General features: G+C 45.0%; 1 protein-coding gene across 2 annotated transcripts in view; it reads left to right on the top strand.

The window, feature by feature from the left end:
• Positions 1-9,381: 9,381 nt before the first annotated feature.
• Positions 9,382-12,307, top strand: part of Gxylt1 (glucoside xylosyltransferase 1) — a 28,730-nt gene continuing 25,804 nt past the window's right edge. The window contains exon 1 of one of the 2 annotated variants that reach the window (XM_021217131.2): positions 9,382-9,613. In XM_021217131.2, the coding sequence (XP_021072790.1) occupies positions 9,408-9,613 (206 nt within the window). In that variant the 5' untranslated portion in view covers positions 9,382-9,407. The remainder of the gene's footprint in view (positions 9,614-12,307) is intronic. The other variant, XM_021217129.2, reaches the window with a different exon arrangement.

Genomic DNA, 12,307 nt, shown 5'->3' with positions numbered 1-12,307 from the left:
TGTGAGACTGCGGAAAGGAACGACGCCACCTAGTGTAGGGTTTTGTTTTTTCCTTCACCCGCCTTTACTCTCGCTACCTCAGATGTTCGTATCAGGAAGACATGCACGTTCCATTAGTGCTTGTGCTTAATGTTAAAATACGCAAGACTATCCAGAGCCAGGGCTTAGAGCATATCTGTAGCTGTCTTGTAAATTTGTGATATAGTTTTAGTGGTGGGTTCCTTTTTAGTTTTTTTATTTTATGTGTATGAGTATTTTGCTTGCCTGAGTATATGTGTACTATGTGCCTGCCTGGTACCTGCAGAGGGTTACAGACGATGGTGTGCTCCTGTGTAGGTGCTGTTAATTAAACTCTGGTCCTGGGCAGGAGCAGCAGGTGCCTTTGACCACTGAGCTGTCTCTCCAGCCCCGTCAGTAACCAGGCTCCACGCTCAAAGACCTTGAGTGTTTTTCACAATAAAAGTAAAGATAAGTAAAAATGAAGGTGCACTTTGAAGCACAGAAGTATAAACATCTAAAAACCTTTTATATTACTCAGCAGACTTAAAGGTTTTAATTAAAAGTTTCATTAAATGCTTTCCTAAAATTATAGTGATGTAGACAAGGTGAAGTACATTAGTACTGTGTTGATGGCAAGTGAACTTGTATTTAGTTAGGTGTCCTCAGTGCCTAAGAGAATGTACTTCTGAACTACTGTCTACCTTAATGGCTATTGACTTGGATTTCTTTTCTTTCTTTCTTTTAAGATTTATTTATTATTATATCCAAGTACACTGTAGCTGTCTTCAGATGCACCAGAAGAGGGCATCAGATCTCATTACAGATGGTTGTGAGCCACCATGTGGTTGCTGGGATTTGAACTCAGGACCTTCAGAAGAGCAGTCGGTGCTCTTAACCACTGAGCCATCTCTCTAGCCCTGACTTGGATTTCTTACTATACTGTCTTAGCAATTTACCTCTTCTCTGGAATCTTTGTAAAGATCTAATGTAGGAACTAGTTGCAGAAAGGAATCTTTGCCGTGTGATTTGAGAATTAAGTGGAGAGAGAATCAGTCAAAAGGAGAGACAGAGTGAAACAGAGAGAGGGTGTATGTCTGTGTGTGTAGGAGAGCAGGAAAGTAATAATGTGTTGTGGAGCAGTGCTGACACATGCCTTTAGTCTTAGCACTAGGGAGGCAAGGGCAGGTGGATCTCTGCAAGTTCAAGACCAGCCTGGTCTGCAGAGCTTGTTCCAGGACAGCCAGGGCTACACAGAGAAACCCTGTCTCAAAACAGCAGCAGCAACAACAACACAAAACCAAAAACCTTCCAAAACAAACAAAAAATAAATAAAAGCATTAACTTCATTACTGTTCTCCCCCTCAGCCACTGCAGGCATGTACAGAAGTCCAGAACAAAGAATGTAGAAAAGTTGAAATACAGAAAATCAGGGACAAACATAGTCCAAGGGAAGCAGTGAGGGCACCGAAAGCAAGGGCGTTTTGGTGGTCTTCAAAAGCAGAAAGGGAGGGAGGCTTCTGCTCCCCATTAAGAGTGATGGGAAACAATTCCCACTACTAGCAGAGCTAAGGGAGAGTAGGCTTCCTCTCCGAGAGACGGAGGGAGGAAGGAGAAGCAGAGAGTGTTAGGGCGGCTTCCGGCAGGAAGCCACCAGGGAGAGAAGAGCAGCCTCTGGGGACATGCCAGTGACATACAGTGAGAAGTCATCTTTGTAATTAGTCATAAGCCATTCCCATAGCACGTGTTGTTAAGTAGGGCAACAATATGTGTAATAGTTTAGTCTTTCATCAAACCTGTTTCACTGTAAGCTACCATAGACAAGTTTTCTTTATATAACATACCTGCTATCCCAGATCATTTAAACGTTGTGACTTGGGCTTTTCTTAGTCCGTATAGATCATCTTGTCTTTATGGGATGGACCAATTCTTGACCACTTGAAGTACTGTGAAAAGGCCAGATACTTCAGTGAAAAATCAAGTGGAATTCTGAAGGTTTCGGAGTCTGGGGACATATTTCCTCGTCTCTGTGTTAAGTGTGTAAGGTATGTCTAGGTGCTACCTGCTTCATTCCTCAGGAGTTGCTCACCGTGATTCATTGTTTGTTTATTTTTTAATTTTAATAAAACGTGTTTGGTTTTGAGACAGGGTTTCTCTAGGTCTCCTGGCTGTGTCTATCAGGCTGTCCTTGAACTCACAGAGCACAGAAATCAGCCGTCTTGTGTCTCCTAGTGCTCGATTATAGGTGTGTGCCTGTGTTTGGTTTGTGCACCATGGGGTCCGATCCGCTTGGACTGGAGTCATGACAGTTGTCAGCCACCATTTAGGTCCTGAAAGTCAAACCTGGGTGCTCTGCAGGAGCGACAAGATCGACTCTTACACAGTGATCTAACTTCTTGTTTTATGATTTCAGGGCTTGAAAAACAGCTTGTCCAGCAGGCTAAGGCTGGTGAGCCCAAGGGACCTTCTTGTCTCCACTGCCCCTACTCAGCGTTACAAGTGTGGATCACTGAATCTTTGCTTGGTTGTTAGTTTTATGTTTTAACTGTAGGTTCTGGAGACTCAATCCCAGTTTGTACTGCACAAGCACTTCACCCCAGCCTCACTTTCTGCATCTTTTCACAGATCATAGCTTACCAGTCACTTTTTTCCTGATGTAATTTTTGTTTACCACAGGATCTTTGTTAAGTATACTTTGGCTTTTTGTTACTGTTTCAAGGGTTGGTTACAAAGATGCTAAACATGTGGAGTATACATGTTAGAGATGACATCCCTGCAACAGTGAAAATACATGAGACATAGAAGGAGCAGATGAGAGAGTGCCTGAGACCTTCTTAGAAAATTCACCTAGGCCTTAAACATCCACTGGAAGGCTGCACTGGAATATTGGGACCTCACTTGGGCATTTGCAGCTAATTGAATGAATGACGAGTCGTTTGAGTTAGTTGTTTGTGATTTATTACTCCAGCTTATATTGTCAAAACTTTACCTTTTTAAAGCATTGTAATTAGAGGTGAGTCATTTCCTTCTGGTTCATTTTATTTATTTATTTATTTATTTATTTATTTATTTACTTACTTATTTATTTATTTATCTATTTATTTCTGAGACAGGGTTTCTCTGTATAGCCCTGGCTGTCTGGGAACTCACTCTGTAGATCAGGCTGGCCTTGAACTCAGAAATCCACCTGCCTCTGCCTCCCGAGTGCTGGGATTAAAGGCGTGTGCCACCACTGGCAGGCCGATATATTTATTTTTATGTGTATGAGTGTTTCGCTTGCATGTGTAAGTGCACCGCATGTGTGCAGTGCCCGAGGGAGAAAGGGGTGTTGGATGCCCTGGAACTGGAGTTACCGATGAATGCGAGCCACTGTGTGAGCACAGAAAACCAAACCCAATTCCTCTGCAAGAGCAACAAGTGTTCTAAACCACTGAGCTCCCTACCCCCTCTGAAAAGTCAAAACAATAAAGTTTCACATTTCTTCTTTGTGCAAGTGTTGAAGGAAGATTCTGCATTACTGTCCAAATTAGAAATTTTACTCAGACTGGTTTTTTGCACAAGTTTACTTCATCTGTGAAATTAATTTGCCTTTCTCTTAAGACAATTCAGATTGAGTATTCTCCATTTTTGTTTTAGTTGTAAGAAATTTCAGTTAAAATTGGCTTTTTTCTAAAAAGATTTATTTGCTTTATGTATATGAGTACACTGTTGCTGTCTTCAGACACACCAGAAAGGGCATCAGATCCCATTACAGATGGTTGTGAGCCACCTTGTGGTTGCTGAGAATTGAACTCGGGACCTCTGGAAAAGCAGCCAGTGCTCTTACGCACTGAGTCATCTCTCCAGCCCCCAAATTGGCTGTTTTTAATAATTTACGTAGAACTCTATGGCTGTCATTCTAACTTATTTCATATATACAACAATTTTGACTATGGGTTTTTTGTTTTGTTTTTCTTATAAACTGCCTCAATTCTCTTGGGTGAATAAGACTTAAACTTACTAGTTAAAAACATTTTCATTTTATGTGTTTTGCTTATGTGTATATGTGGGAACCATGTGCGTGTCTGGTGCTTGTGGAATAACTGCAGTTAGTGAGGGTTGTGAACCATCACATGGATGCTGGCAGCTGAACCCAGCCAGGTCTCCAAAACTGAGCCATCTTTTCTGCCCCTTAATACTAATTTTTTTTTTTTTTTTAAGTTTTTCGAGACAGGGTTTCTCTGTGTAGCCCTGGCTGTCCTGGAACTAACTCTGTAGACCAGGCTGGCCTCAAACTCAGAAATTGGCCTGCCTCTGCCTCCTGAGTGCTGGGATTAAAGGCATGTGCCACCACGCCCGGCCCACTAATATGTTTTTTTTTTTTTTTAAAGATTTATTTATTTATTATATGTAAGTACACNGTAGCTGTCTTCAGACACTCTAGAAGAGGGTGTCAGATCTGGTTACNGNTGGTTGTGAGCCACCATGTGGTTGCTGGGATTTGAACTCAGGACCTTCAGAAGAGCAGTCGGGTGCTCTTACCCACTGAGCCATCTCACCAGCCCCACTAATATGTTTTTAAAAATGGTTTTATTTCTAAGTGTGAGGATAAGCCAAAGGTAAGTTTAGGGTAAGGATGCAGTCACCGCCTTCCCTGAGTTCCGAGGAGATGCTTGCGCCTAGGCTCTGAGGCTGAATCCTAGTTTTCATCCAATGACTCAGAAGAAAGCTCCCGTCTGCTCACCACCTCTCTGTAGAGTTTCATAGAAAAATCCAGAACAAAACTGAAGACCAAGGCCTAATCATTTAGGCTTCTCGTGCATGCTGTAGTGAAAGGGACCTGTGCTTACTTGCTGGTGGGGAAGGGAAGCAAAAGCAGGGAGAACTGCACACCAAGAGACTAGCTTGTGAGCAGAGAACCCAGGCAGAACAAATGGAAGTGTGTGTTCACGTGGAGCAGCTTGAGTTTGCAGAGTCACAACACAGGGACAGTGTCAGGCCCAAGAGAGGCTGAGACATAACATGTCGAGGCCCATGTGTCTGGCATGGAACAAGATAGCTGCCGGACTTTCCCTTTTCTTTGTGAGACAGGGTCTTTCTATGCAGCTCTCCTTGCTGTGTAGACAAGACTGGGGTTGACTTCACACATAGCCACCTGCCTCTGCCTTCTAGTGGCTGGCACTAAGCATGCTCCACCACATCCAGCCAAACTTTCAGTTTTTATTTTGGATTTTTCTTTGGTGACAGGGTCTTATTATGTTACCCAGGCTGGCCAGACCTTGGAATCCTCCAATTTCAGCTTTCCCAGTGCTAACAGAGGTGCACACCCATAGCTACCTGAAGATCAGTTTCTCTATGAAAACACTGGTATGTCTACATAGAAAGAATATTGGGCAAGAGATGGGGGTGCAGGAGACAGTGGACACCTGTAATTGCAGCACCTGAGACACTGGGGTAAGAGCATTTGTCTAAAAGATTACTTCTTTATTTTTTTTTTTTTAATAAATCCAAATGTAGAAACTGGAAGGAAATTTTAGACAGGACTGTATACATATTTGAGTGACCTAACAGGGATGGATGGAAAGAATGAGAAGAGTGTGTGTGTGTGTGTGTGTGTGTGTGTGTGTGTATGTCTATGCACGTGAAGTCCTGAGGAGGGCATGAGATCCCCTGGAGTAGAAGTTACAGGTGGTTGTGAGCTGCCGAGGATGGGTGCTGGGAACGTAACTCTGGTTTTCTGTAAGAGCAGTATGCACTCAAAACTCTTCTAGCACAGTACCTTCTAAAATCGAGATTCTTAATATTGATTTAAATCCAGAGTCAGTTTACTACCTCATACAAATCTTTTGTCCAATTTTAGGGAAAAAAACCCTTTTGCATATTAATTTCAAACTTCATTTCCTGTCCTTGTCTACAGTGTCTACCTTGACTATGCCCGACCTTAAATTCCGTGTCTTTCATTCACACTCGTTCTGCTGAGTTGAGAATTTGGATTTACTCAGCCTGTCACTGGCAAATTAAAGATTGTGGTTCTAGAGATCTAATACATAAGTGGAAGAAAGGAAAGGAATGCCCAGTCGATGTTGAAAGAGGTAAAACTGTTTTCAGGAACAAAAGTCAATTTAGGAAGATAATGAAGCAGGTGAATGCTGGCTAGAGAGTAACATGCAGTGACTCCCCGCTCTGCCTTCCATGCAGTGACTCCCCCCTCTGCCTTCCATNCTGCCTTCCATGCAGTGACTCCCCCCTCTGCCTTCCATGCAGTGACTCCTCCCCCTGCCTTCCATGCAGTGACTCCCCCCTCTGCCTTGCATGCAGTGACTCCCCCCTCTGCCTTCCATGCAGTGACTCCCCCCTCTGCCTTCCATGCAGTGACTCCTCCCCTTGCCTTCCATGCAGTGACTCCCCCTTCTGCCTTCCATGCAGTGACTCCCCCCTCTGCCTTCCATGCAGTGACTCCTCCTTCAGCTTTCCAGGTAGCTGGGGCTTGGTGTGTAGGTAGTATAAACGTTTTCATTTGGAGAGGGCCTTTTTTTTTGTTTTTTTATTTTTATTTTTGCAACAACATCTTTTGCAGTTATAGGATTAAAAGGTTGTAAAAGATTATAGGGTGGTCTTGACCCCCCATGTGAAGAACATGATTATCCTGTGTTCTTTGCACACATTGTTGCCTGGCTTCCCTTTACGCTGTATGATCTGAGTTGAGAGATTACTCTTCATTCTTCCTACATGCATTTCCTTGGGGAAAAATAAAGTATTAGCAATCCCCCTCTCTTTTAAAAATGGGGCCACAGTGTTACCCAGTTTGATGTGGAACTCCCTATGTTGACCAGGCTGGCCTTGAGCCTGTGTGGTAACCCCGCTTTGGCCTCCAGAGTGCAGGAATCACAGGTGTCAGTTACTGAGACACTTTCCTCAGCATCTTTGAAATGGGCCGTTCTGCCTGGGCCTCACTCTTTACTCTAGCTGGTACCAAATCCTCCAACGCTTCCTTCTTGTTAGTGCTCTTGTAATTTTCTGTACTCTTTATTTCTCTAGGAATTGTAAGGTGTATTAGAAGGATGTACTATTCTCTTTGTTTTTACTGGCCTGCCTCCTTTTTGAGGGCAGGACACTTCTTTATTCCTGAATACTATGCATCTGTGCCTCTTGTCTGGCATGTAGAAAATATTCAATAAATATTTATTGAATGAATAAATGTATGTTTTCTTTCTCCTTATACATCTTTATTGTTCATTGAATATTTTTTTGGGGGGGAGGGTAAGGCATGAAATTTAGTCCTTATGGGATGGAAACAGCCCATAGTTCATCAGGTGATCTTACCATGGTCATAGAGCCAGAGAATGAGAGCTTTTATGCTTTTTCTTTCCCTCACATTGTCCTTTGTGGACAACTTCTCAGTGACCCAGATGCAACTTGAACAATTCAATAGCATGGTTTTTCTCATGAAGTGTGTGTGTACTTTTAAGTGTGCATGTAGTTTTAAGTGTATGCTTTTCAGTGTAGTTTTACCTGTATATTTTAAAATATGTGCATTTTACTTGTATTTTTAAATGTTTTTGTTTCAAGTGTGCATTTTAAAAATATGTGTTTTAAGCATGCATTTAAAGCATTTAATTGTTTAAATGTATTTAGGTGCATGTGCAGGTTAAGTGTGTTCAAGTATATCTTGTGTGCATTTTAAGTGGATTCTTAAGTGTTTAAGTCTCAGTTTTGGCTCTGGATTTGCTTACTCTAATCTTTCATCTCTGTCCCAGCCTTCACTCCAGCCAGACTCGCTATCTAACAGGCAAATGTGATCATCTTCCTTCCTTCCTTAAAAACCTTCAAGCAGATCAAGTTCAAACTTCCAAGAGTTTCCAAGAGTAACTGCTAACCCTCTGCAGTCTTAACCACTCCCTGTGTCCTCTCTCGTGGACTCATCCTGGCATCGTGCGGTCTCCTGAATACAAGAGCCGCTTTCACTGCTCGCTCAGTCTAGAATTCCTTCTCTTAAGAGGGCCACCCTCGCTCAGGAATACTCTGCTGTACTAAGTGGAAGGTACAAGCGACTGCACTTTGGGACGTGTCCACACCTGGTGGCTATCCTGTCTTTGTACAACAGCCTTCTTCAAAAGGGAATAAGAGCTTTTGAACCAGATATGAATGACCCGTACATTGCCTGGGAACATGGATTCGGGTTGGGTGGAATAACATGATCCAATACAGAATAAAAAAGTCAGAAGTTAAGGCATTTTCCAGATACCGGTTGGACCATCAGATTGATTAACAAACAGGAAAATTGACAGGTGTCAGATCTTATCTAATGACATTCTTAGCTTTCAGAAAGGTGGAAACCATTGGTTCCATGAAGTTACTTTAAAGGTTTTGAGCCAGAAGTATGTTAGGTATGACACGGGTAGTCAACGAAAGCCTATTAAGGGACTAAGAAAAATCATGAAATTTAAGCTATAGTCATTCTGCTTTGTTAAATCGTCAACAGGTCTCCAGCACCAAAGTCCCCGAGTTGCACATTCCCAATATGTGCCTCCCTCTCCCTCCCCAGGTCCCCACGAGGCTTCTGCACGAGCCCAGCTCACGGCGTGGAGTGTGGCGGGTGACTGCGCGGCGGGAAGGAAGGGAGGCTGGGTTTGGAGAGGACCAGTTTTGCTTTGGGTATGCAAATGAGTTGTCAGCAACCTCTACTAAGGCTGCCTTTCCAGCCTTGTGTGGCTGGGCAAGCAAAGCACCAATGCACTACCGCCGCCTTACGACACCCCACGAAGCACAGACCTTTTAGACCCGACGCTGAGGTCGGTGAGGAGCAGGATGGGTCGAGGAAGAGTTAGCAAGTGCGGTAACCACGGATTCTTTTTAGTCAACGCAGCGATGCCTCAGAATTCGAGTTGCCCAGCGCCACAAGCTGCGCAAAGAAAAATCGTAGATTTAGGGCAAGGGCCTACAGCCCTGTTTCTTTCGCTACACTTGTCCACAGCTCAGAGCCGGGCAATCTGTAAAGAGGAACCAGCATCCATCTCAAGGCTTGGCGCGAAGGCCGGGAGAGCGCCAGTGCCCAGCTCCGCTTCCGGGTGTGCTGCGGAGGCGGAGCCTTGGCCCGCCGTTGGGGCGTGGCCCGGAGGCGGGACAATACCAGGCAGGGGCTGTGGTTTGAAACAGAGGCGGGGCTGGCGCCGGATGTGGGCGGGGCTGTGAGCGGGGCGGGGCATGGCGGGGCTAGGGGCGTGGCGTGTGGGGTGCTGGGCCTGGGCGGGACGGGACGGAGTGGGACCTGGCGGGGATTCGGGCGGAGGGGCGGAGCGGGGAGGGGCGGGAACCAGGCTGGTCACGCTGCGGCTGCGCGGTGCGACTCTTCGTAGTTCGCCCGGGCGGGCGCGGCGGCGGTGGCGGCGGTGGTGACGGCGGCAGCGGCGGTGGCGGCAGCGCGGGCCGGGATGCGGCGCTACCTGCGGGTCGTAGGGCTGTGCCTGGCCTGCGGCTTCTGCTCGCTGCTGTACGCCTTCAGCCAGCTCGCGGTGTCCTTGGAGGAAGGAGCTGCTGGGGGCCGCAGGCCGCAGGCCGCGGTGGTTTCCTGGCTGGCGGACAGCGAACGCGACACCCGGAGAGGCGCGGGCAGCGCGGGCCCGGGCCGGACGGGCAGGTACGGGCCGCATTGCTGGGAGGGGAGGTCTGGGAGGGCTGGACACGCCGCTCCCACAACCGAGCACTGGCTGGCTGGCTTCAGACCCAGTGTTAGACCAGTTAGAAATAGAATCGCTTTGCAACTTTCTGAAAGGTTCGTTGGAAGTAAGTGGTGTCCCACAAAATCCCAATTACACTGCGGCTAGTGGGATTCCCTCCTGTTTCCATGGAGTCGAAACTGAGTTATTTGAGAATCAGGCTGGCGCCCTAGTTGTCCTCTACCTCCCAGGTGTCTAGATTTTCCTCCTAAATATTAGCTTTTTATCAGTAGCTGTGGTTAAACAAATCTGGATGTGGCATAAAGCGAGCTGTGAATTTTTATTTTGAAAATATTAGTTTTTTTTTTTTTTTGGAAACGTAAAGGAAGTTCAGAAACATGAGTGCTACTTATGCTTATATCTATGGGAGGAGTAAGGTATGAAGAAATCACTTTTTAAAAAAAGAAATGAATATTTATAACAGCATAGTGAGTTGGTGGATTTGCATAAGTCATTGCCACGGTTAGAATCATGAAATTTAAATGGAAAACTGGGCAGTGTACTTAATCGAGCGTTTCGCACTGCCTTGGTGGATTCCTGTGTTTGGGCAGTTCTGAGACGAACTAAATGGAGAGTGGAAGACAGGAATTGTAAAAAGAGTAGCACCCACTTTGAGTTGTTGTCTATGTAGCATCTGAGAGTTGATGGTCCCTTCCAGAGGGAAGCGGGTGTAAAAGAGAAGCGAGCATGGAGATAGTGAGCTTTTGGTTTATGGTTTGATTGTAGTCAGAGAAATCTGGGATCTAGGCGTACTCTCAGGTTCCATTGCCTACATCCTACACCCCCAGGCTCCCAATAGGATTTGCCGAGGAGAGCTGAGGCAGGAGGATCATGAGTTCGAGGCCAGCCTGGGCTACACATTTAAAAGACTGGCGGTGGTGTTGCACACCTTTAATTTCAACACTCGGGAAGATAGGCAGATCTCTGAGTTCCAGACCAGCCCGGTCCACAGAGCAATGTCCAGGATATCCGGGGCTCTACAGAGGAACCCTGTCTCAAAAAACAAAAAAAGTATTAATTGCCCAGAATTACATAAGAAGTATTTGGGGAAAAAAATTTCAACTCGGAAGGAAAACATTTTTAAATGGTAAGAACAGTGTTTGAGAGAAATCTCCTTTCAACTAGTATATCCATTTGAAATGATTCTTTGAAACTAGGCTTGGTGGCCTACACCTGTATTTTCAGCATTCAGGAGATAAGGGAGGTAGGAGGGTGGAAAACCTGTCTGCTTTTCATTGGGAGTTCCAGGCCAGCCTGGGCCACATAATGAGACCCAGGATCAACAGACCAAGGACTGAGTTTGTATCCCAGTCATAAAGGACTTGCCTTGTCAGGTGCCGAGTTCAACCCCTCCAGGAGTTAGTAGAGAGAGTAGTAGAGTCAGTCGGACAAACCTGTGCCTCCCCTCCAGTCACTTTTGCAGGAGCCCTTGATCCCATGGTTCCTTCCCTGTGTAGCTGTTTCTTTCTTACTACTGTAAGGGTAGATAATGGATCCTTAGCTACACTGAAATATTGACAAGAGTTACATGTGTTTAATGCTAACAGCTTGATATTTTGATGCACGTTCTGAAATGATCGTCACTTCTTTTCAGACTGGCTAAACCTCCAGTTCATGTTTGCTGAATCCTGTTGACATTGGTAGGATATACTGAGAATGGAACAACGAGAGACCAAAAGGGCTTTTGAGTCACCAACTTTACTTTGCCACGACGTACTGGGTGTGTGACTTCCTGATTAGATGTGGAACATTTGTGAGGACTGAAGTGACAGAGATGCATAGATTGCTTAGTACCATACCTGGCACCATAAAACTAGCTGATATGGTGATTGTTTTAATTTTTGGGTGTAAGCATCCTCTCCCCCCACTCCTACCCCCTCTCACTTTGGGACGATGTATCTGTTCTTTGGGACCTAGTCAGAAACCTGGTAAACTAGAATGCCAATAATCTGTGTTTTAACCATGAACTATTGCTACGATGCAAATAAGCACTGAGAGCCACTGACAGTTGAGAGATAGCTTTGACCATTCTTTCTTTGCATTGCTGTTTCCCCTTCCTTGGATCTGTTTTTGAAGGAGAGGGAACTGAGGCAGTGAGTGCTGGAGATAGTAGGTGTACTTAGGGAGGGAAGGCCCTTACTCTGTGTCGTTAAATGAGGCCTGTACCACCAGGGCCACACCTGCACTCTAGCTTATTGGAGGATACACTGGCTTCTCCTCACATCTTTGTTGAGTGCTATTTGGGCTGCTGTAACAAAACTTCAGACTGTGCAGATTGGAAACAACAGTGATACATTGTTTCTCACACTTTTTTGCTGTGTGCTCATATAGCCAGGCAGGTCTATGGCTGCTTCTTGTATTCTCATTCTTGGGATACTGACCCTTATGGTCTGATCACATACTGAAGGCTCCATCATCCCAGACCTCAGTCATCACATGGGACATAAGGATTTTCTGGTGAGGGAGGCATACAAAAACAGTCCAAATACTTAGCATAATGTTTAATAAGAGCGAGTAATTAATATTATGAGCTTTTTGAGATACTTATTTCACTAAACAGTGTATTTTTGGCTTAGAGATCTTAAAGTATAAATATTCTTTTCTTTTCTTTCTTT

Source organism: Mus pahari, chromosome 17 (assembly GCF_900095145.1).
Source record: "Mus pahari chromosome 17, PAHARI_EIJ_v1.1, whole genome shotgun sequence".
NCBI lineage: Eukaryota > Metazoa > Chordata > Mammalia > Rodentia > Muridae > Mus > Mus pahari.
This window is presented reverse-complemented; position numbering and strand designations above follow the sequence as displayed.